Here is a 26,496-nt window from a genome sequence, read left to right on the forward strand (position 1 = left end):
CTCTTCCAATACCACATTTCAAAGGAATCTACTTTCTTCCTGTCAGCTTTCTTCATTGTCCAGCTTTCAAACCCATACATAGAAACACCCATGCTATGGCATGAATTAACTTGATCTTGGTTGCCAGAGACATTCATATCCTGCTTGTCATACGCAGTGGTTCCTGACGTTACAAGAGCAATTGCCAATGTATAGGTAAAGGTAGTCACCTGTGCAAACACTGGGTCATTCCTAACCCATGGGGTGACGTCACATGAACACATGAAGCTGCCTTATACTGAACTTGACCCTTGACCATCAAAGTCAGTACTGTCTACTCAGACTGGCAGCAGCTCTCCAGGGTCTCAGGCAGGGGTCTTTCACATCACCTACCTGCATAGTCCCTCAACTGGAGATGCCGGGGATTGAACCTGGGACCTTCTGCATGCCAAGCAGATGCTCTACCACTGAGCCACACCGCCTCCTCACATCCTGACGTTTACTAGGCAGTGTGTTTGTGGGGTGGTTTGCCATTGCCTTCCTAAGTCGTCTGCACTTTACCCCCCCCCCCCAGCAAGCTGAGTCCTCATTTTACCGACCTTGGAAGGATGGAAGGCTGAGTCAACCTTGTGCCGGCTACCTGACACCAACTTCTGTCGGGATCGAACTCAGAAGAATTCCCAATGTATAGGGAAGGCCAGAGTGAACTCGGACTGGCCCTGGGACATCTGTTCCAGCCCGTGTGATGGCAGCCGAGTTAGACTTGTGATAACGGCTGGGGCCACAGGGAGGATGACTCCGGGCTTTTGGCTCGTTGTTGCTGCCCTTCCGGTAATCGCTTTTCCCTTTCTATTTCCTTTCAGGAGGCTTTAATTGGTTGAATGCAGTGGGAGGATCACACCGGGAAGAGGGGACGGAGGTCCTATTCATGGTTAGTGACCCTTTCATGCTTTCAATCTTTAGAGCTTCCTGATTTTTGGTGAGTTTGGAATGATCCGTCTGCACCCTTTTTAGAAAAGGGAGAGGTTTACGGCGATGCCATAAACCTCGTGGCTTACTTTGTTGGGGTCTTCTAAAAAAACATGCCTCTTTCTCCTGGAAATCATTTGATACAAAGTCATCTAACCAAGCGGGCGCAGAGTCAAAATGAAATTAATTTTGAAAGGGTTTCAGGGAGCAAGTATTGGGAAGGGGTCTTTTCTGCCTGAGAACCACTGCTAGTCCCATTGGGGGCTAGATCAGGTGTGTCAAACATAAGGCCCACGGGCCGAATTCGGCCCCTTGAGAGCTATCCATCCCCCTCCACTCTTGATCTGGGCTGGCAAGGCATGGCCCAGTCCTACCAAGTGACATTTATGTTATATCCGCCCTTCGTAACAGTTGAGTTCAACACCCCAGGGCCAGATGAATCGATGGAGTGCAGCTTGTGTTTGTATATTGGCATTCTTAGCGGCATTTGTGCTGTTGTATGTTGGAATATGAAGTGTGCCTGGTTGTGAAATCTAGGTAGAAATGGGACATCCCCCCAGTTAATAATTATCGGGAAGGCTTTCCCAGAGAAGGTGCTGAAATCCTACCTCGGAGGGAATTTCTCAGTGATCTGCTGTTGAAAAAACGCTGGCTGTTAGAAAGCCATTGATTGGGAGCCGGCCTTATTGAGCATGTTCTACCCTCCCTTCCCTTCTAGATGTTAAGCCTGGTTTTGCACTATGTGGGCACCAGTGAAAACCTGTAGGGCCTTTTTGTGCAAGTCTAGCAAAATCAATATTGAATGAGAGCTGCTTCAGGCCTTAAAAGAAGCAGCCAGTGCTTTTCTTTCCTGGGTCTCACCTCTGATGTGCAAAGGGAACACCTCTGATGTGCAAAGGGAAGAACAGGGGCAAGTTGTGCGGAGAAGTTCCATCACCTTGGCTTGCGGACTGAGTCTTCTGTATGTCACTGGGGGGGGTGGTATGTCTCTATGCCGCCATGCTCTGTACTCACAGTTAGACTTGCGCATTCTCTTTATCAGAGAGGAGACACCTCTGGAATTGGTGTAGTGGTTAAGAGCGGTGGTTTGGAGCAGTGGACTCTGATCTGGAGAACCGGGTTTGATTTCCCCACTCCTACCCATGAAGCCAGCTGGGTGACCTTGGGCTAGTCACAGCTATCTTAGGGCTCTCTCAGCCCCACCTACCTCACAGGGTGTCTGTTGTGGGGAGGGGAAGGGAAGGTGATTGTAAGCTGGTTTGATTCTTCCTTAAGTGGTAGAGAAAGTCGGCATATGAAAACCAACTCTTCTTCTTCATATAACCTATCTTACATCCCCCTCAAGAAATCATTTTATTGCTGCTTAAAAACACAGCTCAAGACCCCAAAGTCCCGCTGTTGGCCAGCTGAACAATTTAATCTAGGTTAATCTGGGTTGTTAAAAAAAAAATAGGGAAAAAAAGTCTGTTGTTGGAAGAGAAAAAGGTTTTACGTGGTTTGCCATAGAGCTTTGACGGATACAGGCCGCTGCTTCTCAGAAAACAGTCTAAAGGCCTCTTGGGTATATGGGACTGGGCGTATGGCTTCTTCAGAAGGACAACCCAATCTGGCCTCTCGGTTCAATTCAGTGACAGAATGGGCCAGCGCAGTCGTGAAGCGTGTCTTTAAAAAGGCACGGTCACCGGGAGAAGCGAAGAGTTCCAAGCGTGCATGCCCCTGTGTGCATAAGCTCTGTCAAAACGTATCCCGGGACCCCACGCGGCAGTGGACCAGCTGCCAAAATTACCCCCAAACGGCACAGCATATAATTAAAGCCGCTCTGTTTGTGTGTCAGAGGCAGACCAGGCTGAATGGGTCACATTTATTTGGAGTGAGGTAGGGGCTGGGCAGGGGATTGTGTTTGGCAAATAGGCCTTTCATCCAGCAGGATGCGTCCCAGCAAAAGTTGAACAGACCTATTTGCCTTGGAAGTATGGCCCAGGGTATTAGCAGCAAGCCATTGGAAACAGTCAGCAAGTGAAGGCGGTGAATGCTTCTATTGCTTTTGGAGTTTTTAGAAGGAGGCTGTTAAGCTAGTTTGCTGTTCGGCTGATTTGTGTACCACTCTCTGGAAGAAAAAAACTATTATGGGACTGAGGCCTTGTCTGGTCCCCCTGAAGGATCAAAGCATTGCCATTCAACTGGCTTTTCTGAGACATTCTAGGTAAAGTTGTAGAGGAAAAAGGATCACAGAAAACTATAGAAAATAAGCTCTTAGAAATTGAAACATGTGAAGTATGGCATTGTGTTGTGATACATGTATTTGTGTTATGTGTTTCTATTTGTTTTAAATAGTTTATGTGTATATATATATATATATAAACTATTTGTGTGTCAGATATATATAAAACATATATACATATATATATATATATATATATATATATATATATACGTTTTAAACATTGTTTTAATGGTTGAAATGTTGGTTTTTTAAAGATATTTTATTAACATTTTCAGAAAATATACATATACTTCCATCCACACAGTTTACACTTACTTCTGGGGTCAACACGTATCTTAAACATTACTCCATTATTATTATTATCATGTTCTCTTAATATTCTCAATCTATGATAATTAACCAATATTCTACTTCAAATTAACAGTTGTTGCTTTTATATGTGTTTATATTCTAAGTTTATCTTAAACTACATCTGGTTGAAATGTTTTAATGTCCGCTGCCTTGGGGATTTGAGTGGACAAGCAGCATAGACATGTTTTAAATATAATAATATATATATAATATATCCCACTAGCTGCCATTTCACCCATTGTTATCTCTAGATCAGGGGTCCCCGACCTTTTTGAGCCTGTGGGCACATTTGGAATTCTGACACGGCCTGGTGGGCACAGCACCAGAATGGCTGCCACAGGAGGCGGAGTCAGCCACAAAATGATTGCCACAGCTTAACATCAGCAACATAGTACAGAACCTTGTGCTGTGGTGGCAGCTACTGTCAAAGCAGCATTTTAAAGAAATCTGCACAGCCAATCAGAAGCTTTGCTGGGCAAAAGCCCTACTTGGCCTTCCCACTTCCTAAAAACACTTGTTGGGCACCAGAAAAGGTGTCAGGGTGCCATGGCACCCACGGGTACCACGTTGGGGACCCCTGATCTAGATACTAACTTCTCCTAGTGAAGAAGTTAGTTGGTTTTTATATGCCAACTTTCTCTACCTCTTAAGGGAGACTCAAACCGGCTTACAATCACCTTCCCTTCCCCACAACAGACACACTGTGAGGTAGGTGGGGCTGAGAGAGTGTGACTAGCCCAAGGTCGCCCATCTAGCTTTGTGTGTGGGAGCAGGGAAACAAATCCAGTTCACCAGGTTAGCCTCCGCCGCTCATGTGGAGGAGTGGGGAATCAAACCTGGTTCTCCAGATCAGAGTCCACTGCTCCAAACCACCGCTCTTAACCACTACATCACACTTAACCACTACACCATAATCTAGTGGATTATTTCTCACCTCTAGTTTCTACTTTAAACACAACAGACACTACTTGGTGCAATGAAATCTTGTGTTTGGGCACGGAGATTGCTGTTAACCACCCCCTTAACTTCTTGGATACAGATCCATTCTTCTTGAAGGCAAAACGCTTTACCCTGTGTGTTCTCACCTGCGTGAGCAGCCCGATCTGGACAGGAGGGTGATCAGCCCAGGGTTCTCCTTGCTGCGTTCTCCCCCCCCCCCCAAAAAAAAAGAGTTTAATGGTTCAGTCCTATGCAGTTACTGAAATCAGTGAGTTTAGACTGGAGTAACTCCACACAGGTCTGTATTGTCCATCTGCTTCATGACCTACCTGTGGGGAAGGGATCAGGGATGCAGACGTGGCCTTGGACTGGGAAGGAAGAAAACTGGAGCAGGGTGCAATATTGTATGGAAGCCCCATGCGTTTAGTCAGGCTTGTTTTGGCTTTAAGATTGTGAGTGGTTTCACAGTGAGGGCCTCCTAAAGGAATCTATGCATGCGGTGCTCATCTTGCATAGATTCCTTTAGGAGGCCTTCACTGTGAAACCACTCACAATCTTTTTAAAAAAAAATTTTTTTTTTGCAAATTAACATTTAAAGAAGGCTCTCTTTGTGTTTTTTTCTTTGGACTCTGCATTTTTTTGATGCTACACTTCAGTTCGAAGCGTCACCTAAAGGTACTCTAAATAAAATGCCATTCCGTGTATGCATTTTTGACAGGTGGACAGATTTTGTTTTCCATTTATGTGGCTACATTTGCAAGCTTTGCAGTAACACTTAGGGGCAAAAACGCATTTTCCTTCAAGTTAAAAATCCTAAGCAAGGGTAAATAAAGGTTCTACATTAACACGCTGGTATCAACACACACACATCTTAAACTTAGTCTTAAAGCCAAAACAAGCCTGACTAAACGCATGGTACTTACATACAAATGTGGAGCTGAAATTCTTGACACAATTTCGTTTCCTGGGGGACCTTTTTTAGCCAGAGAACCCACTTGTTTTCATCAGAAGATTTCCATTGATGTTTTGTTTGTGGCCTTAAACCTTCTGCGATGGATGGTTTTGGAGCTGAGCTGAGCTTTTAAACCGGGCTGTGAAAGAGGCATTTCTGAAATTAAAATCAAGCGGCTTAAGTTAATGGTTGGTTCCTTCTTGCTAAACACGTTCTTTCTCGTTCTTTCCTAACTTCTGCAGGCAGTACCTAAAGCAGGAAAGCCTGGACAAAAAGCGGAAGGAATTTGATGCCAATGGCTGGATGCTGCTGAGCAAAAGGAGCCAGGTACGTTGGCCTGATCTAGCAAGCTGCACAAAAAAAGGTCCAAAATAATGAATATGATTTATCGCAGCCTGTGCACACATCCTTCCTCTTAAGGGAAAAATGAAAATCCCATTTCTTCCCCATCTGATACCCACCTGTATGCAAATGTTTGGGCCTATGTGTGCCACGACGGACAGTTGAAAAGACCTGCATCGTAGAACTTGTGACTTGAAACTCTGTGTTATCCTGAAGCTTTTGAGCGCCTGAAGCGACTAGTCTTTCCAGTGGCTGCTACAAGCCCCAGCGACTGGAGCGACTTCTTCTTGTGATTCTCTCCTTGCAGACAGAGTTTGTCCGCGTGATTCTCTCCTTGCAGACATTGTTTGTCCGCGTGCCTCCGGATAGCACCTTCTTGCTTCCGGCAAAGAACAAGCAGCTTGTCTGCAGTTGGAAAAGCAACCAGTGACCAAAAAAAAGATGAGGAAACGGCTGGGAGCGACTACTGAGCTAGAAGTAGCGAGGCACTGCTGGAGGGCAAGAGGGTGGCAGGCCTGTCTTTGCCTAAAACATGGGACCCGTAGCACCCGTTGGAACTGATAGTGGGTCCAGGCGCTTGGAGGCTTCTCTACATGTGGAGCCTGTCACATACCAGCGTGGTGTAGTGGTTAAGAGCGGCCCTTTGGAACGGTGGACTCTGATCTGGAGAACCCCCACTCCTCCACTTGCACGGCGGAGGCTAATCTGGTGAACTGGATTTATTTCCCCACTCCTCCACATGAAGCCAGCTGGGTGACCTTGGGCTAGTCACACTCTCAGCCCCACCTACCTCACAGGGTGTCTGTTGTGGGGAAGGTGATTGTAAGTGGGTTTGATTCTTCCTTAAGTGGTAGAGAAAGTCAGCATATAAAAACCAACTCTTCTTCTTCCTCTTCCTCCTGTACCTTTCCTTGATAATCAAGTTGAAGTTTTCCCAATCTAGCCATCTTCGTGACCAGAATGACACTGGGCCATTTGTTCCCATTCATTCAGAAGACTTGCTCTTTCATATCATCCCCAGAGTTTGGAGGGGCTTCCTGGGGCTTCTTAAACCTTTCATTATTCTGAGCTGTTTATAGCACAAGTATTTGATAAAGCTAACATGAGGTTTTTTTATCACCTAAACAGAAAGGGCTGGGTTTGTTTGTCTTTAAAGGAGATCCCTCAGCAGATGAATGGCAGTGACTGCGGGATGTTTGCTTGCAAATACGCTGACTACATCGCCAAAGACAAGCCAATCAACTTCACTCAGGTGAGGCGGTCTGCTGGGGTAGCGGTTGCTATATGGCTTAGAAGGGCTGGGTTTACGTGTTCGCAGTGGCGTCTTTCTGCCTTTAGTTAGATTTGTGCTTAAAGCATCAAGGAAACAGATTCTGTACGCAAAAGAAGAGTTTGATTAAAGATATCCCCGTAGATCTGGTTTTGTCCTAAAATTCTGTTTCTAGGATCTTGGTTTTCAAGCTTGGTGTAGTGGTTAAGAGCGGTGGTTTGGAGCGGTGAAATCTGATCTGGAGAGCCGGGTTTGATTTCCCACTCCTACACACGAAGCCAGTGGGGTGACCTTGGGCTAGTCACCGCTCTCTTTGAGCTCTCTCAGCCCCACCTACTTCACAGGGTGTCTGTTGTGGGGAGGGAAAGGGAAGGTGATTGTAAGTCAGTTTGATTCTGCCTGAAGTGGTAGAGAAAGTCAGCATATAAAAAGCAACTCTTCTTCTTCTAATGTTCTAAGCAAAACCAGTGGGAACAAAGGAGGGAAGGGTGACAGCGGGGTGGGCCTGTGGCTCAGTGGTAGAACCTCTGTTTGGCATGCAGAAGGTCCCAGGTTCAATCCCCGGCATCTCCAGTTAAAGGGACTAGGCAGTTAGGTGGTGTGAAAGACCCCTGCCTGAGACCCTGGAGAGCCACTGCCGGTCTGAGTAGACAAGACTGACTTTGATGGACCGAGGGTCTGGTTCAGTATAAGGCAACTTCGTGTGTTCAAGGGTCTGGATGCTTCTGAGGGATGCTTCTGCTACAAGATGGCCCAGGGAGGATTGGCCCGTTTTTGTTTTGTGTTAAAGATCTTTATGCCTGCTTTCCTCCCCTGCAAGCAGCTTCACAGTAAGACCCATTGAACAGGCAGGATAAAAACAGCACAGCACAAAACGGCACGCTTTTTGCAACAGGCCACAAAATCACCATTGCTGAACAGGCCATCAGATCTTCAGCAAATGCCAAATGAAACAAACATGTTTTGCAGCCTTTGCAGAAAAGACAGGAGAGAGGTGCCTTTCTGCACCTTCTCAGGGGAGTTATTCTAGAATGAAGGGCAGCTATCGCGAAAGCCCCATTCCCCCCCAGAATTTGATCTTACCAGGGCCAACAAGTGGAACTGCCAGCAGGGCCTGCTGTTGGTAAATATGGGGGGAGAGAGGCCCTTTGGTATATGGGCCCTGGCCCGTGAAGAGGTTAAAATGAACACCATGAACGTAGCCTAGATGCAGATGAGCAAGTAGTGTAACTGACACAGAAAAGGCTGCATGTGAACACGCGCTGTCCAGTGCACCATTCTGTACCAGTTGAAGGCTCCACGCTGCCTTCAAGGCCAGCCCCGCGTAGAGCACATTGTAGTAGACACACCCGGAAGCCCCATAATTACGGATCAGTTGCAGTGAAGCCAACCCAGTCTAGAAGGAGATGATTCCGCCAGGCTAAATGCAAATGAAAGAAAGCACTCTTAGCAACAGCAGCCTTGTGTTCCTCCAGAAGCAAAATTCTATGATTCTATAAGTCCTGACCTGATAAGGTCAGTCCCACTCCATTACATTAGACAGTTCCTTTCCAATGACACGGCATTCCATATGTTCACAAGATTTTTTTTAAAGATAAAAACCATTAGAGGGATAGTCCTGTTAACTCCTGCCATGTGATTTGAGTAGTCCAAAACAATTTAAGCGATCAACCACATCAAAGAACACTGGCAGATCTAACAAAATCCCCAAGGTAGACTTCCCCCTCATCCATCTAGGTGTGCCCTGGTGGCAGGACCCTTATTCTTGGCCAGTCAGAAGGGGCTTGACGATATTGATGAGCAAGTTTATAGAGCAAATGTACTTCTTAGCACAACCAATCCCCACTTGGTCGGCACTTGCTGTTATGATGTCAGAATCATTTTCCAACTTTTTTGGCGGTCATCCTTTTGAACAGAGTAGTATTTCATATGTGCCTGAAGTACAGCGATCTTGTGTTTCAAATATCTTAATATGTTGCTTTTATTGCTATAGGTCTTTTGTGCGTGGCTGTTTCACTGGCCGTCACCCCTTCGATGACGTTGGGTCTTTGTTTGGATTATGCAAGTCGTTTCAGACCATCAGAGGTTGCCTCGCTCTTCCCTTGCGTTTCCCCGCATTTTGCCTGCATTTTCAAATTCGAGATGAAACAGCTCCTGCAAATCACGGGGAAACACAGGGGGGAGAGCAAGGCGACCTCTGACAGTCGGAAACGGCATGCATAATCCAAACCAAGACCCGAAGTTGTTGGAGGGGGCAAATGAAACAGCTATATATAAAAGACCTTAGACTCATTTAGAGTTTTTCTCCCCCCACCCCCGCCGAGCTTTCATCCCACCAAGAACCAGATTCCATGCGATACAGGACTGACACTCAATGACATCTTGGTCCAGTTGATTCCCCCCCCCCTTTAAAACTTTGCTTAAGTTGTGGGTGTTTAAGAGTTGGGAATGTGGTGGGGCTGGAGTTGCCAAAAGAAAGTTGATGATCTTTCTGAAGTAGCTCAAGGCCTGGGCTACAGTGCATCAGGAGATAACCATTGACAGTGTATTTCCCACTAGCCCATTGTGCATTAAATCCTGACATTGGCCTCCGTTCCTGAAATGTTGATTTGCTCCCTTTTCCCCCCTAAAGCAACACATGCCTTATTTCCGGAAGCGGATGGTCTGGGAGATTCTCCATCGCAAGCTGTTGTGATTTCACGTCAAGCGCAGGACCCTTCAGAGACTAAATAGGCCTTTACCCTTCTCAGCCATCTCAGATACAGACTGCATGGGATTTCCACTGGTACTTACCAGACTCAGTTTAAACAAACTTCTGTGGACTTTGAAAAGAACAAAATTCCATTTCATGGACCTCTGTGCTGTGGAACCCTTTCAGAAGCACACTTGCCTTTTGTTTTTGTTTTTTGTCATTTTGGAACCCTGTTTTTACCAACACTGATGAACACTCCTTTTGACCGTCCTGGAGTTTGTCTTTCTCTTTACTCGTGAGCCCTGCAGCTGATTTGTAGAAACGATTCAAGACCTGCCGAACTTCAGTTTTGGGATGGGGGTGGCGCAAAAGCACTTGGGCGGTTGCACTGTTTCCGCCACGACCTTTCAACTGGATTCCCTGCGCTCGGTGAGGACTGCACCGCAAGTGACCACCGCTGCAGCTCATACCAGCAATTTCTTTTCTGCAGCGTGAAGCCTACTTGCAGATGCACAGTTAAGCACTCACGCTCACACGTCTGGGGACCTGATCGGCTGATGTTTCCCAAACGTGTGTGCGTGCTTTAATTCCAACATGTTGTGTACTTGGCTGTGGAGAACTCAAGTTGTTTCCCTACAGCGATGGTTAAGACGTAGCTCTGCCCCATTTGTTTCTAAATCTTCCGAGGACCAGGTGGGAAGAGGAATGCTTGAGCATGGAAAGCTCTGATAAAACACACCAGCACATGAAACGTCCCTTGCTGCATAGCCCTCCCTTCAGTCCTGCAGCAGGTGCCGCTCAGTGGCAAAAGAATGATCTCATTTCACCAATGCTGAAGCCAAGGATCTTCCTCGCGTCCAAAATCCGTTTTGCCCTAGTGAATCGTCGATGAGCTTTTGTCTCACCCTCTCTCTGGACGCTCAGGGCTAGCTGCCCTGCCCCTTAGAATGGGGAGATGTTGACCCACGGAGGGGAGGCTTTTTGGTCCCTGCCCCCTCCAGTACTGCCTCTCATGGAACAGAGGGTAGGAATGGAATCTGACTGGGGGAAGGTCGGAGCACTTTGGGGGCCTTGCCTGGGGTTAACCCTGTAAAAGCCAGCACATACCCTCTCCCCCCTCCTCCCATTTTCTTGGCCTGTAAATGAAATTGTAAGGAGATCCTGTAATAAAGGTTGACTTGTTGCACGAGATCCCAAAATAGGATCCATACTCTGGGGTCTGTGAGCAAGTGAAGCAGCTATCGGTCGACCGGATGGCCGACTGACAATGGAGGATGGAGCTCTGTAGATTTTAGGTACAATTCGCTTAAATTTCTTTTATAATTATTGGTTCAACTGTTTTTATATACCATAAATATATTTATAAGCCTTTCCCACTGGTGCAGTGAACAAATATATATACGTGTATATATATATTGGGCTTTGCAGCTATTGTACGTACTGTATGAAATTCTCCATGTGGAATTCTCGCCTCCTTCCCCCCCTTTTGTTGTTGATAGCCATAAATGGCGGAGTCGAAAGGCCATCTAAATTGGAGCACTTCCTCCTCCTCAAAGCCCACTTTTAACAGGGGCTGTCGGGTGTCGCAGGACAGCATATAGAATCTGTCTGGATTCTGTATGAAGCGTATGTTAAGACGTGCTGCCAGTGGCAGCTTTGGTGTGTACATATAATAGGCAGACGTTTTGCAGAGCCCAAGGCACCCTGATTCTCCCTCGCCAGCATATCTTTAACCGAGAGAGGGACTCTTGCAATGCCACCCTTAAGCACCCTCTCAGTCCACCGATATCAAGGGTGTAACTCGGCTGAGAGCGTCACTGTCGATCTCTCCTAGGCCCTGTCGGGGGGGGGGGATTGCATTGTCTCCTGCTGCCAACCAATGCTGCAGCCCGCTGTGCACGACCCCTGTGCAGCCTCTGTTTGTTTCAGGGGGTGTCGCACAGCGGCTGTGCTTGGTCTGCTCATAGTCGCGTCTGCTGCCAGGCAGCAACTGCGGGGTGCCGTTGGGGGATTCTGGTCTGAAGGTCGCAGGCCTGCTCACCAAGATCACATGTCACATATTACCTCTTGGTGTACCTTTTTTGTTTTAAATTCTAAAGAGTAAATAAGTAAATGTCCGGTTGTATTTTTGCCATCAGATAGGGAACATTTTATATATTCTGTACCTGTAAACAGTAGTTTTGTACAAACCTCCCTCTTTGCCTTTCCCTCGGTTGTGTTCTTCCTAGATGAGTTTGTAACTTTTTTGAGCTGTCTGTGTGTTTTTATACCAGTCTCTTTGGTAACCTTTTTTTCTATGTTTTTTTTCTGCAAGTAATGATTTAAAAGCCTGAAAACGGTATTTTTTTGGGTAATGTGTTGTTCTTAAATAAAGACCGCTATATAAAAAAAAATGCTGAAGGATCTGAGTCTGGTCTACCCTATCACTCCCCCACCCCCTTTTATTGTGTCCCGAGGAGAGAACTGCATGTTAGAAAGATAACAGGGCTGCATCTAAAAACGGCAGCCCCGTGTTGAGTTTGCCACTTCTCCCGCCTTTCTTTGTGCTCTGATTTCACCCTGGGGAATGTTTTCCTGCCCCTTGTCTATACGAGTGGCCTATGGAGACGGGAAAATGACATCAGTAAATGGGTAATTCTCAACATAGTAGAAGGGGGAGGGAAGAGCTTGACGGAGGCGCTGTTTGCAGCTGCAACCTCAGATTTCTTATAAAAATGTAGCTCTGCCCTACAGCTGAATACAGAAGAGGTAAAGACTGAACGACTCATTGGTTAATTCATTTCTTGCTTGGTTCTTCCCTTGTAAATCTGTAGAAGTAGTCCTGGTATTTCTCTAAGCTTGCCCCAGGGGCGCAGATACATTGGCCATGGGTAGGGGGCAGCAGCTAACCAAGTTCTTGCTGAGACATGTATTTTCTTTGTCAAGAAAACGCCTGCAGTGGGTAACGCTCCATGATGCAGCTTGCACTGCTGCCAGGCGTGTAAAAACGTCTGATTTCTGTAGCCGGACATGTACCTTTTTAACACGTAGTAGAGCCAGTGTGGGGTAAGAACATAAGAATGTAAGAAAGGCCATGCTGGATCAGACCAAGGTCCACCAAGTCCAGCAGTCTGTTCGCACAGTGGCCAACCAGGTGCCTCTAGGAAGCCCACAAACAAGACGACTGCAGCAGCATTATCCAGCCTGTGTCCCACAGCACCTAAGATAATAGGAAAGGTCCTCTGATCCTGGAGAGAATAGGTATGCATCATGACTAGCATCCATTTTTATTAATGGCCATGGATAGCCCTCTCCAAGATGATGTCCGCTCCCCTCTTAAAGCCTTCCAAGTTGGCAGCCATCAGAGAAGGAAAGATTTGGTGGGTTAGAGACTTCATGACCATGCAGTCTGTATCGGCAGGCTATAAGGGGGCGGCTCTCAGCATAGGAAGTGCTGGCTCCCAAAGTCTCAGCATTGATTTTGATCTTGCTCTTATAGAATATTACCCAGTGTGTTGCTGGCTGAGAATTTTCAGGTCATGTTGACTCTTTTCCTTGCAGCCTCTTTCCTAGACATGAGCAAGGGCTTTACTAACATTTACAAGCAAGCCGTCATTAGCCTTTTTAATCTACACACACACACAGAGAGAGCTGTGTAAACCTACCATTAGCTCAAGCGACAATGTCCCATTTATTCCTTACTCCTGTCCCTAACCTCTGCTCAAATATGGGAACTATTTATCCCATATTTAAATGGACGCATGCTTTAAGATTCTCTGTAAGCCTTGGCTCTCAGACAATGGGCTGCGGCCCTCTTGAGCATAGGTTGCAAGGCTCAAGCTATCAGAAGAAGGAGAGTTGGTTTTTCTATGCCGACTTTCTCTACCACTTAAGGGAGACTCAAATCGGCTTACAATCGCCTTCCCCTCCCCACAACAGACACCCTGTGAGGTAGGTGGGGCTGAGAGAGCTCTAACAGAGCTGTGACTAGCCCAAGGTCACCTAGCTGGCTTCGTGTGTTCCTGCACACAGAAAAATCTGATACTTAAGAGCAATCTCTTTGCCTTCTCCCAGGCATACTAGAAAGAATTCAGCTATGCAGTTGCATCCTGCAGTCTCCAAGTGATACAGTGCAGGAAGGGTTTTACTGTTCATGTAATACAGTGGTTCCCAAAGTGGGCAGTACCACCCCCTGGGGGGCGGTGGGATTACCTAGGGGGATACTAAGGGGCAAGGGGGCAGCAGGGGGGCGCCCCTTCAACTGTGTTGTTCACTAATTTACAATAGATCAAGCTATGGCACCATGCTGGCAAATTTGGTGGAAACGATCAGATTTTTTTCCAGACTTTGAAAAGCTGGTACCACTGGATCAAGTTCATCAGTTTTGTTGAATAAATCTCAACTAAGAAGCTAAAATGACTAAACTGAGGCTGCCATACTTTGGACATATTATGAGAAGACAAGAGTCACTGGAAAAGACAATCATGCTAGGAAAAGTTGAGGGCAGCAGGAAAAGAAGACCCAACAAGAGATGGATGGATTCTATAAAGGAAGCCACGACCCTCAATTTGCAAGATCTGAGCAAGGCTGTTAAGGATAGGACACTCTGGAGGACATTGATTCATAGGGTCACCATGAGTCGGAAATGACTTGACGGCACTTAACACACACAAAAGTTTTAATTTGATTTTGAATAGTTGTGCAATTAATTGTTACTGTTTTGAAATGTTATTGTTATTATCTTCTTTTGTGAGTCATGAAAACCCCAATTTTGAATAATGTTTTTTATAGGATAGGGGGCGCTGGGGTTGAGTTTGTGGAACCAAGGGGGTGTTGGCCCGAAAAGTTTGGGAACCACTGATGTAATACAACTGAGTCTTGAAAGTGCAGAACAATACAAAAAGCAGCAAGGAATTAGTGCAAGCTTATGCCAAAAAAATAAAAATAAATGCCGTGCCTTATTTACTTTGAATCAAATAATTTGATGTTGTTGCAGGAAATATGTGGTGGTGCTGCAGAATTTTAACCACCCTGACTGTCTTTTCCCTCAAAGGAAGTCCCCTTAAGGAAGAAAGGGGCTTGTTCTAGCGCCTTCCCCCTTCCCAAAGCAGGGTGCATCTCTGCCATCTGTCTCCAAATGGATTCAATATTGATCTTGACAAAGTGTGCTCAAATACGGGGGAAGCCAGATGCCACCGCCAAGGTCTCTTTCCTGGCAACTCCATGAATATGGTGCCTGTATGAAGTTCTCCTAAACTTATGCCCAGCTGAAGGATGCCACCTTGGCCCTTCTGGTTCGATTCACAGACTGCCAAGTAAACACAACAGTTTGGATCCCATAGAAAAATCTCAGCTAATCGAGTTTTTGTCAGCGGAGAGGGGCTTCCTCGCCTCCCGTCCCCCATTCTGCTGTATCCCACAATGTGTCTCCTGGGGGACAGGAACAGCCTGAGGGGGGAATCAATGCAAAAGGTTCTGGGAGGAGGTACACATGAACACATGAAGCTGCCTTATACTGAATCAGACCCTTGGCCCATCAAAGTCAGTATTGTCTACTCAGACCGGCAGCGGCTCTCCAGGGTCTCAAGCAGGGGTCTTTCACATCTCCTACTTTCCTAGCCCCTTTAACTGGAGATGCTGGGGATTGAACCTGGGACCTTCTGCATGCCAAGCAAATGCTCTACCACCGAGCCACGGCCCCTCCCCAAAGAGGGGTAATTTAGACAATACGCTGGGAAACAGGAGGTAGCCACAAGAAGTTGTCTTCTGCTAACTGGGAACATGTGTCAATCTAGTGCAGTCTTGTCTATTCCAGGGGTCCCCACCCAGCATGGTGCCTGTGCGCCCTATGGTGCCCACTCACACCTTTCCTGGTGCCTGCCAAAAATATTTTAAGAAAGTGAGTGGGGCCAGGTGGGACTCTTGCCCAGCACAGCTTCTGATTAGCCATTAAAGATCTGATTGGCTGTGCAGATTAAAATAAGAGTTGCTCCGGTGGTCGCTGCTACCACAGCGTTGGTTCTGTTCCGCCTCTCATGCCTGTTTCCCAGCGCATTGTCAAAATTACCCCTCTTCTTCCCAGTGCTTGGACTGGCTCTGGGTGTGCGCTTGGCTCTGCCTCCTGCAGCAGTAGGGTTGCCAGGTCCCTCTTCACCACTGGCAGGAGGTTTTTGGGGTGGAGCCTGAGGAGGGCGGGGTTTGGGGAGGGGAGGGACTTCTACGCCATAGAGTCCAATTGCCAAAGCAGCCATTTTCTCCAGGGGAACGGATCTCTATCGGCTGGAAATCAGTTGTAATAGCAGGAGATCTCCAGCTAGTACCTGGGAGTTGGCAACCCTACGCAGCAGCCGTTTTGCGATTGTCCCCAGCACCGTGTGTCAGAATTCAAAATGTGCCCACAGGCTCAGAAAGTTTGGGCACCCTTGGTCTATTTTTACTGGTCATGGCTCTTCAACATCTATCTTGTCCCTGCCCTTTTACTGGAGTTTTGCATGCCTGCTGTGTACCAACCGGTGTTCTCTATTCCAGGATCCATCTTTGGAGGGGATGAGTCTAGAAGGTGGGCAAGAGTTGTTCGACAGTAGAATCAGCTACCTAGGGAGGTGGGGCGCTCCCCCTCACTGGCAGCCTTTAAGCAGAGGCTGGACAAGCATTTGTCAGGGATGCTCTAGGCTGATCCTGCATTACACAGCAGGTAGGACTAGATGATTGGGAAGGGCAGCCATGAAGGAGCTAGAAAATATTTTGAAGTGTAAGGATGTGTCACTGGCCACCAAGACTAGATTAATTCATGCCATTGTATTCCCTATTACTATGTATGCGTGTGAAAGCTGGACAGTGAAGAAAGCTGATAGGAAGAAAATAGATTCCTTTGAAATGTGGTGTTGGAGGAGAGTGTTACGGATTCCGTGGACTGCCAAAAAAACAAATCAATGGGTTATAGATCAAATCAAGCCTGAACTGACCCTAGAAGCTAAAATGTCTAAACTGAGGCTATCGTATTTTGCCCACATCATGAGACGACAAGAGTCACTGGAAAAGACAGTCATGCTAGGAAAAGTTGAGGGCAGCAGGAAAAGAGGAAGACCCAACAAGAGATGGATGGACTCAATAAAGGAAGCCACAGCCTTCACTGTGGCTGAGAGACACTGTCCTTCAGTGTTACTCCTCTGAAGATGCCTGCCACAGCTGTGGGCGAAACATCAGGAAAGAAAATACCAAGACCACGGTCACACAACCCGGATAATCTACAAGAACCACGGCCTTCAGTTTGCAAGACCTGAGCAAGGCTGTCAAAGACAGGACATTTTGGAGGACTTTCATTCATAGGGTCGCCATGAGTTGGAAGTGACTTGACGGCACTTAGCACACACACACACACAGGACTAGATGGCCTGTATGGCCCCTTCCAACTCTATGATTCTATGATTCTTCTTATAACTCACATTTTATTATATTTTATTGGTTTAGTGTTATGTCATTGTTTGTTTTTACTTCTTAATACCGGTAGATGATATTTTTATTTGGTACTGCTCCATATTTATTACTGGAGTAGGGAGTCCTTGCAGTATGGTCCCAAACCACTCAGGGCTTTAAAGGTCAAAACTTGCACTGTGAACTTATGAGGGTTGCCAGCTTCCAGGTGTGGTCTGGAGTTCTTCCGGAATTGCAACTGATCTCCGGAGATCTGTTCCCCTGGAGGAAATCACAGCTTCAAAGGGGTGGGGGGAGACTCCATGGCCTCACATTCCTGCTGAGCTCCCTCCCTTCTGCAAATTTCACCCAGACTCTAACCCTAAATTGGCAGCCCTCGAATTCGCACCCCTTAAAATGACCAACTAATGCTGACTTCTACAAGAAATGTGCTGTCAGATACGGCCTCCAGCTGAATACCGGTGTCAGAAAAGGTTCTGTAAATTCCACATGCACAAATACACCTTTTCCTTTATTCTTTCTTCGCATATGTCAAGGTTAACTTCCGCTTTTCACTCCAGATTCCATGATTTGCTCCAATGAACCCTCTCCCAGATTCATCCTCAGCCCTGCATGGAAATTTAACTTGGGCCCACTTCTGACTTTTGTTTTTAAACCCCAGAAAACTGTACCTTTCCTTGGAGCAATGAGCAACTGTGTGTTGCAACTGGCATTTGAATTGTTAGGTAAACTTCTAAAATAAAACAAGCTTTCCTCAAATTTTCTGTTTGCTAGAATTAGATAATTTATGGAGGGCTCTTTTTTTTTTTTAAAGCCCAAATTGTAGATTTATAAAGCTAAAGCAGAGGCACAAACAAGTCCTTTGTGTTCCATAGTATTCAAACTGTAGATTGGAAAAAATTGTGGTATGGAGAATGGGGGGGCGGGCGGTGTTTTTAGTCTTTCGTACTGAAAAGCAGCGATTGTTAAAGAGTCTCTCCCTCTGGGGTGGGCAAATAAGTCCAGAAAAGAACAAAAACATATTCTACGACCCATGGGTGCCAGGTAGGTAACCCTAATGGAGGGGGGAATGGGGGGGCATTTACAGGAGAGAACCTGTAAAAAGGGGAGATGTGCTTGGCCCCCTCCTGGCCCTTTCTTCCTGCAGCTTTCCCCCCCCCCATCTTCCTTTCCCCCATCCAAGCTTGCCTGTGCAGCCCCCCGCCTGGACAAATAATTAGGATTGCCAACCGCTAGGTAGCAGCTGGAAATCTCCCGCTATTACAACTGATCTCCAGGCGACAGAGATCAGTTCACCTGGAGAAAATGGCTGCTTTGGCAATTGGACTCTATGGCATGTAAGTCCCTCCCCTCCCCAAACCCTGCCCCTTCAGGCCCCGCCCCAAAAACTTCCCACCAGTAGCAAAGAGGGACCTGGCAACCCTAGTCCCTAGGACGTCCTGCGTGCAAAGCAGATGTTCTGCCACTGAGCCGCAGTCCCTCCCTAAGGATGAGCACACTGCAAGATCTGGGAGGAAGCGTTCAAGCTGCAGTCCGTGGTGTGAGAAAGGGGTGGTTGGAGTTTAGTTTCCTTTTCAAATGCATAGGCCACCCTTCTGATCCAAGCGAACGCCACAATGGCTTAGGTGCACAGGGTTCTGCCTGTTTTCATCTTTCATACGGTGAAAAGTTATGCCATTACTATTATTCTTTTTGCTCACCGTGAGAGGAGGTGGTATTGTTTGCCTCCAATCAAATACCACTTTAATCTCTGGATTAAAGGTAAATATAGGATTACACTCCTTCCAAGCACAGAACCTTTCATCGGTGCAAGGAGCCTTCCTCAAGCAGAAATGAGATATGTAAAAATGTCCCAAAATATGCAAAACTTAGAACAAAGTATGAGTTCTGGTGTTTGACAAAGCATGTACATCAAAATGTTCATATTACATTACCATGAGAAAGAAATAGTACAAGATATGGCCCAATGGTATAAAACACCAAAAAGACTGCATAAAATAATATGTAATTATAATTACCCTCCCCCTGCCCTTTACTGACAGAAACCAAAGCCGGAAGGCTGGTAATATTGTTGTGGTTGCCTAGCAATGGTCACAGAGGGCATTAGTTCCTTAAAGGTACAGGTGCTAATTCTATTACTTTGTGTGTGTGTGTGTGGGGGGGGGGGTTAACCCTTGTATTTGTTTGTTTGTTACATTTCAGATTTTTCTTCAAACCGGAGGTTTTTCTTAGGTTTGTAGAACCTATCTGGCCTGTTCATGGCTCCAGTCCCCAGATTTAAGTATCCACAGACGGGGCCATGTTGAGAATTAGATACATCGATTAGCATAACAGGGAACATGCAACAATTAATATTCATTATGCATTTAATGTGTTGTAAGTAGCAAGTAGTTGAAAGTTGATTAATTTGAAAGGTGGTGTTGGAGGAGAGTTTTATGGACACCGTGGGCCATCCAAAAGACACATAAATGGGTTCTAGGTCAAATCAAGCCTGAACTCTCCCTAGAAGCTAAAATGACCTGGGACTATCGTACTTTGGTCACATTATGAAAAGACAGGACTCACTGGAAAAGACAATAATGCTAGGAAAGTTGAAGGCAGGATGAAAATAGGAAGACCTAACATGAGATGGATTGACTCAATCAAGGAAGCCATGGCCCTGAATTTGTAAGACTTGAGCAAGGCTGTTAATAACAGGACTTTTTAGAGGTCATTAATTAATAGGGTTGCCATACGTCGAAGGTGACCTGATGGCATTTAACACACACACAAGTATTATCTTGTATTATGCTATACATTTAAGTTTAACCTCTATACACTTTATTTTAAAATAATAAAGATACGACGGGCTAGATTTCTGTGGATGGAAGGTTTTCCATCTGCACAGTATGACCTCCCTGCTTCCTCCCTCCCATTGAAGCCCCAAATACCCCATGCCCCTTGCCCTTGGGGGACCTCCAGGAATAGCTTGGAGGATTTGGAGGTCTGCCACAGGAATCAGCAAAAATCACATTCCCCTTTGCGCACGAGGAACTTTTAAGCATGATCGAGTTCAGCGCATATAACATTTACTTCATTCATTTTCAAATCTAGGGTTGCCAACCTCCAGGTGGTGGCTAGAGATCTCCCACTATTACAACCAATCTCCAGGTGACAGAGATCAGTTACCCTGGAGAAAATGGCCTCTTTGGCAATTGGGCTCTATAGCATTGAAGTCCCTCCCCTCCCCAAACCCCGCCCTCCTCAGGCTCTGCCCCAAAAACCTCCAGGTATTTCCCAACCCGGAGCTGGCAACCCTATTCGCTTTCAACTCCTATACTGTCGACAGGTGATAACGTTAAAATCCTAGCAGAGTTTTCCCCTAAAGTGTGTATTTAACTCTACACGATCAGACTACATTTGATCACTTGCTTCTCGGCTGTCCCCATCCAAAATATTAACCAGCTTCCAGGATATGGAAAGGGGCTTCTCCCAGTTCTTTCTCCCTGGTCGAACCTTTGGGGCCTCGATGAGCCTTGCATCCCCTTTTGTGGAGGACAGCAGGCCCTTTGTCTAGGAGGAAGGTCCGTTCCCTAGCAACGTCGCACCACCTATTTTGCCGACTGCTATCAAGGCAGAAGCAAGCCCCGGCGGTGGTTGCTTCGGCCTCCTCTTGACAGGAATTTGTCTGTTCGGTCCTCGGTATGCCAGGAATGCAGGCATGCCCAGAAAAGCTGTCCTCACTCAGCCCTGTCCTTGCAAGGATTAAGAGGTCATTCGGCCCCCTGAGCAGAATGACTTGTTTCTCCCAAAGACATTTTTCAATGTCCTAATTGAATACAAGCTTAAAAGAAGATGCCCTCAATCCCTTTCTCCAACCTTGCAGCATCAGTTCAGTCTTGAGAGCACCATTGCAATGCCAACCACATACTTACCCCCTAGGGTTGACAACCTCCAGGTAGTAGCTGGAGATCTCCTGCTGTTACAACTGATCTCCAGCCGACAGAGATCAGTTCACCTGGAGAAAATGGCTGCTTCGGCTATTGGACTCTATGGCATTGAAGTCCCTCCCCTCCTCAGGCTCCGCAACATAAATCTCCAGGTATTTCCCAACCTAGAGCTGGCAACCCTAGGTTATGTACATGGGTGCACCATAGAGTTACCAGCTGCTTGGAGGGGGGGAAATGGCCTGTTCCTTTAATAGAGGCTTAGTAGAAGATTATTTTAGCGGGTATTGCAACTGACCACCATGCCATGAAAAGCTTCAGCTGGCCATTTCCAAACACGAGGCCTCTCTTAAAGGGACAGGATGTTTTTTCTACAGGCCTGTTGGAAACCCTAACACACAGGTGAAAAACCATTGCTATGAACCATGTGGTTCCTGCACTGTTGCTGACTGGGGCAACTAGGAAACAGTGCAGCCACAATTACAGCAAGGGGTGCCGGCTGGCCCCATGCACAGCGCTGAAAGCTGTAGTTGCAGTCAAGGGCAATTGAAATACCAGATAGCTCACTGGGCTAAACTGACCATGCGCAGAGCAGTAGGGTTTCATATGACAGTTTGAGTCTATGGCAGTGCAAGGGAGTCAACCCAGGCTATGCCGACTGAGAAATCACAGTTATCCTAGGCTCAGAAGGTGATGTGGACGAACCCTGATTTGAGCCACAGAGTAAAGTAAAAGCGAAAGTAGTCACAAGTCGCACACATGTTCAGGCCCATGCGTTCTTTAATGCCTGCTGGTCTCTACATAAGGCAACAAATGAAATCCACATAGACGGCCAACCTTAAATTACCAACTGTTATATATTAACACGTGTGTGTGTGTTAGGTGCCGTCAAGTCGCATCCGACTCATTAACATGCAAGCATCTAATGGCCTGAAATTGACAAATATACAATAAGACAACCAATACCAGGTAAGTATCCAGGGTAATAACCCACAAGGGGATTAGGTGCAGCAGGTAAGTATAATGTCAAGTCCATTAAATTCCAAAGCTATTATAAAGTTCCAAAGTGATATCCACAAAACTATATTAGAAAAGCACTCCAAACTAGACTGCTGAGGTGAAGACGGTCTTCTAGAAAATTAGCTCCGTTTCATCTAATGACTTCTTCAGTTCCTCATTCCAAACACGGATTGACCTATTTAAATTGCCTATGTTGATTTCATTTGTTGTGTTATATTTCACATAGCAGGCCTCTACATAAGCCCATTCAAGTCAATTCAATACATAGTAACATATCTGTTTGGTCATTTGAATTTGCCTAGGGACTTAGTTTGAGCTATAGCTCTTCCTGAAGCCTTTGTTGAATGTTAGAGGTCAGCCTTAGGAAATAAGACTCATATGAGCATGTGAAGAGTGCAATTCCATTAGTGCTGAGTGACCGTACTGTGTACCTCTACATCTGGGATGCGACAGCAGATTTGATCCACTACAGTTCTGATTATGGGTGTGCATTCAATAAAGCCGACCTGAAAAAATAGCTGAAAAATACCTAATGGGTATTTTTCACCTATTTTTTTTAGCTGAAAAAAACCTCAACAAAATCCAAAAAAACACCGATTTTTTGTGTGCATACCCCTAACTCTGATTACTGAACTGCACTACTGATCAGCAATAAGATGGCTGGAGGGTTGTTTTTTTTTGGGGGGGGGATACTAAAACATTGAGGTTTCCATCCTTCTGTCCCACTGACAGCAGAGACAATATTTTGTTCAGTGACGGTTTCAGACAAAAATAAGTTCTATGTTCAGATCATAATGAGTCACCGTAGCTGCAGTATTCATTAACCCCAAACTGCATTGCATGTGAGAAAGTGGGGAGTTTGGAATCAGTTCCCATTAAGGCCCTCTAGGCAGTCCTACTGATTTTAAAGGCTCTGGGGTTTTGGCAGAGGTTGGTGCTTTCCATCCAGCTGTTCGGGGAGACTTCAACTGAGATTAGAAGATTGTGGACAGCCAAAGGAAAGCCAAGAGGAAAAATAATTAAGAATAATTAGAGTCAAATGTCCTCTGGACTGTACTTGAAATTTCGGTCAGAAAAAAACCAGCCAGGGGTTCCGCTTAAGCTTACAGCAAGCGTTATTTTGATAATGGATAAGACACATCCAGGAAACACAGAATTTAGAAGGGCTGTTATTTTCTTTACAGGGGAACTTTAAAGCTCTGTGAAGTTTCGGGCTGGGTTTTTATCACGTGATGACAACGCAATCTCGCCCTTCTAGATTTAGCACCATGGATAGACCGCTCCTATCACCCAAAGCCATTTCAAACATATGAAGAGGCCTTTTTCCAAGCAGGGAGGGATACCACACATTTTGCTGCGAGCGAGTTCAGCGGTCAAATTTACTGCGCTGTCTGGGTGTGAAACCTGGGGAGTGGATCCCCAGAGTTGATCACTTGCTTATTTGCTTGACAAACATCGCAAATTACTTGCAAGGCAGGTTGTGGCTGTGCGGTTGCTGTGTCGCTTTCCCGCTGCGCTAGCATGTCCTGGGGCCATGTTTTGCACACACTCAGTTCAGGACCATTATGCTACCTACACACATAGATATTTCATCTGCTTTTGTGCTTGCACAGTTTTAAATTGTACACTTGCATTTAACAAATTGAGAGCCAGTGTTGCCTAGTGGTTAAGGTGTTGGACTAGGATCTGGGACTAGGGACTAGGTTTGAATCCCCACTCTGCCAAGGAAACTTGCTGGGTGACCTTGGGCCAGTCACACACTCTCAGCCTCGACCCTGGCAAGTATTTGGATGGGAGACCTCCAAGGAATACCAGGGTAAACCACCTCCCAACATCTCTTGCCTTGAAAACCCTACAGGGTCACCATAAGTCAGCTGTGACTTGATGGCAAAAAAAAATTTTTAACAAACCAATCAGTTTAAAGGTAAATTTTAAAAATGATTTTTGCAACTACTGGTATGGCGAACACCAAACAAGCAATGGGGATTAGTCAGAACAACCCTACCCACCCACTATTTCCCCCACCCTGCAATGGTTGTATGTATGCTATTTCATCTTTTGGTAGGGTTGGCAGGTCCCTCTTCGCCACTGGCAGGAGGTTTTGGGGGCAGAGCATGAGGAAGGCAGGGTATGGGAAGGGGAGGGACTTCAATGCCATAGAGTCCAATTGCCAAAGCTGCCATTTTCTCCAGGTGAACAGATCTCTATCGGCTGGAGATCAGTCATAATAGCAGGAGATCTTCAGCTAGTACTTGGAGGTTACTATCAAAGAGAACATCTCTGTACTTATACCTATGGGTTTGGAAATTAGCACAGGAGCAAACTGATATAGCAAAGTGCAAAATATATTAAGTGCTATAATATCACAACATCAAATATATATAGACAAATGTTGCTATCCCAAACAATTATATACAAAAGAAGAAAATCCTATTTAATCTGGGATATAATATTAATCCTGCTACATTTTGTATCCCTGCGGGGAACCAACCAACCAATTATCCTGATGTGAGATATTGTAAGCCTTTTATGCTGGAAAAACAGTACAAGAACTTTTGTTGAACTGATTAGAAGTGGGACTGAAGAAGAATTCGAAACGGCCATATCCCCTTCTGCTTTCTCTGATGGTACCAACTGGACCTTCTCTTCTGTTTTCCCTGTTATGAACTTAAGTGGAATTCTACATTTGAAACTTTAGGATTCATATCCAGGATTAAATAGGATTTTCTTCTTTTGTATATAATTGTTTGGGATAGCAACATTTGTCTAAATATATTTGATGTTGTGATATTGTAGCACTTAATATATTTTGCACGTTGCTATATCAATTTGCTCCTGTGCTAAGTACCTGGAGGTTAGCAACCCTATCTGTTCGGAAAACCCAAAAGTGTATAAGTGTAACTGGTCCAAGGACACTAGGTAAACTTCCTGGCTGCTTAGGGTCAAATTTTGGCTTCCCTTTTCCTAAACCAACCCTCTAACCACCACACTACACTGGCTACAACACTGATATGGTGGGAAGCTTAATATCCTTCAAATTCATCCGCAAGACTTAAGGTTCAAGTACGCCTCAAATTTTAAAAGGCTATTGACAATCAGATTCTGAAATTGTGAGTGTGTATGAAATTGTATTTGAGCTGTAGCCCTGGATTTTGCTGCTGTGGTGAGTTTGCATGTGTGTGGGGTGGGAATACCTGTAAAAAAAAGAAAAAAAAGAAAAGACTTTTCAGTCTCTCTGCGTAATAGCAGCCGGTATGGTTTGCATAAAATTTGCCTTAGGAGAACAGCCAATTGGACCTGGGTGCTAATTCTGTCAGGTAGCAGCAGTCTCCTAAAAAAAAAAACCCCGGAGACATCTGTGCTATCTGTAACTGCCTTTGGGCGGGGGCACAAACTGCCAAGCCCTAGGAAACCCCACAGAAAATTATCCCGGCTAGCAAACCAGCCAGCTCTTCCTGTACAAACAGGATACCGAAAGCACGCCAAATCCTGCCTCGGTTAGACCTGGGCCTTTCGTTACCTGACCTGAGCGTGTTGCAGTAAGCCAAATAACACACTTCTCTCTTCCCTCCCATCCCGCCGGCCATCTTCTCCCACTCGGGCGGCTGGAATCTCGATGTGTCATCCAACCTCCCTTATTTCCAATCAGCCCAGTCACCGTTGAAACCACGGGACCCTCCGCGAACACAAGCTCGCTCGGACCGTGGCTCCCTCGAGCTTGCATTTTTCCGGCATTCTCGAGCTGGTTGGGCAAAGATAGAAGGCAGCTTTGTGTGAGGTCACCCTGGCTCACAAGGATCTCTATCAGGAGACCCCAGCTGAGCGAAGGGGGAGGGAATGAGAGGTCGGTGGTTTGGGGACATTCCAGCTGCCCACACTTGGATTTTGTCCAGTGCAAATACATTTCCTTCGGGAATGTTGTTTTTTTCCCAAAGGGGTTTGGAAGCCAATGTAGAGAAAAGGGGCTAGGGCAAATGAAGAACAACTCTTGGCGTAGGCCACGCTAAGAAACAAAATGACTTTTAGAAATTCCGCGTAGCTTTTCTTCAGGTTGATAATGAGCAGAACCAAATCTTGGTTGTGGCTTGGTTGTCAGGGCTGGTGTTCCATCCTAATCTGCTGTACATGTTCCTATCCCTCACTGAAACCTTTGGCAGAGGCAGAGAAAGAAGAAGGGCCAGAATTTTTCTTTCCCCACAGGGATGAATGGCTCCCACGAGGGCAAAAAGGCATTTTGTAAAATAAACACCATGGTGGAGGCTTTACCATCGAGTTGTTGATGTGATGTCCCTTCCAGGTTCATCCCAGAAATGATGTCATGCCGTTGACACACTATAGCATCCCTAACTCCCGCTATAGCATCCTTAACTCCAGCCCCCCCACACACCTGGAGGCTAGCAACCCCGTCTCCATCCCTGC

The 26,496-nt window shown here is 46.0% G+C and overlaps 1 protein-coding gene across 1 annotated transcript in view; it reads left to right on the forward strand.

The window, feature by feature from the left end:
• Positions 1-9,833, forward strand: part of SENP1 (SUMO specific peptidase 1) — a 35,628-nt gene extending 25,795 nt beyond the window's left edge. Inside the window, exons 15-17 of the mRNA XM_056849331.1 lie at positions 5,657-5,741; positions 6,913-7,008; positions 9,659-9,833. Coding sequence (XP_056705309.1) covers positions 5,657-5,741; positions 6,913-7,008; positions 9,659-9,721 — 244 coding nt within the window. The 3' untranslated portion in view covers positions 9,722-9,833. The remainder of the gene's footprint in view (positions 1-5,656; positions 5,742-6,912; positions 7,009-9,658) is intronic.
• The last annotated feature ends 16,663 nt before the right edge of the window (positions 9,834-26,496 follow it).

The sequence above is a fragment of the Euleptes europaea genome, chromosome 1 (genome assembly GCF_029931775.1).
Source record: "Euleptes europaea isolate rEulEur1 chromosome 1, rEulEur1.hap1, whole genome shotgun sequence".
NCBI lineage: Eukaryota > Metazoa > Chordata > Lepidosauria > Squamata > Sphaerodactylidae > Euleptes > Euleptes europaea.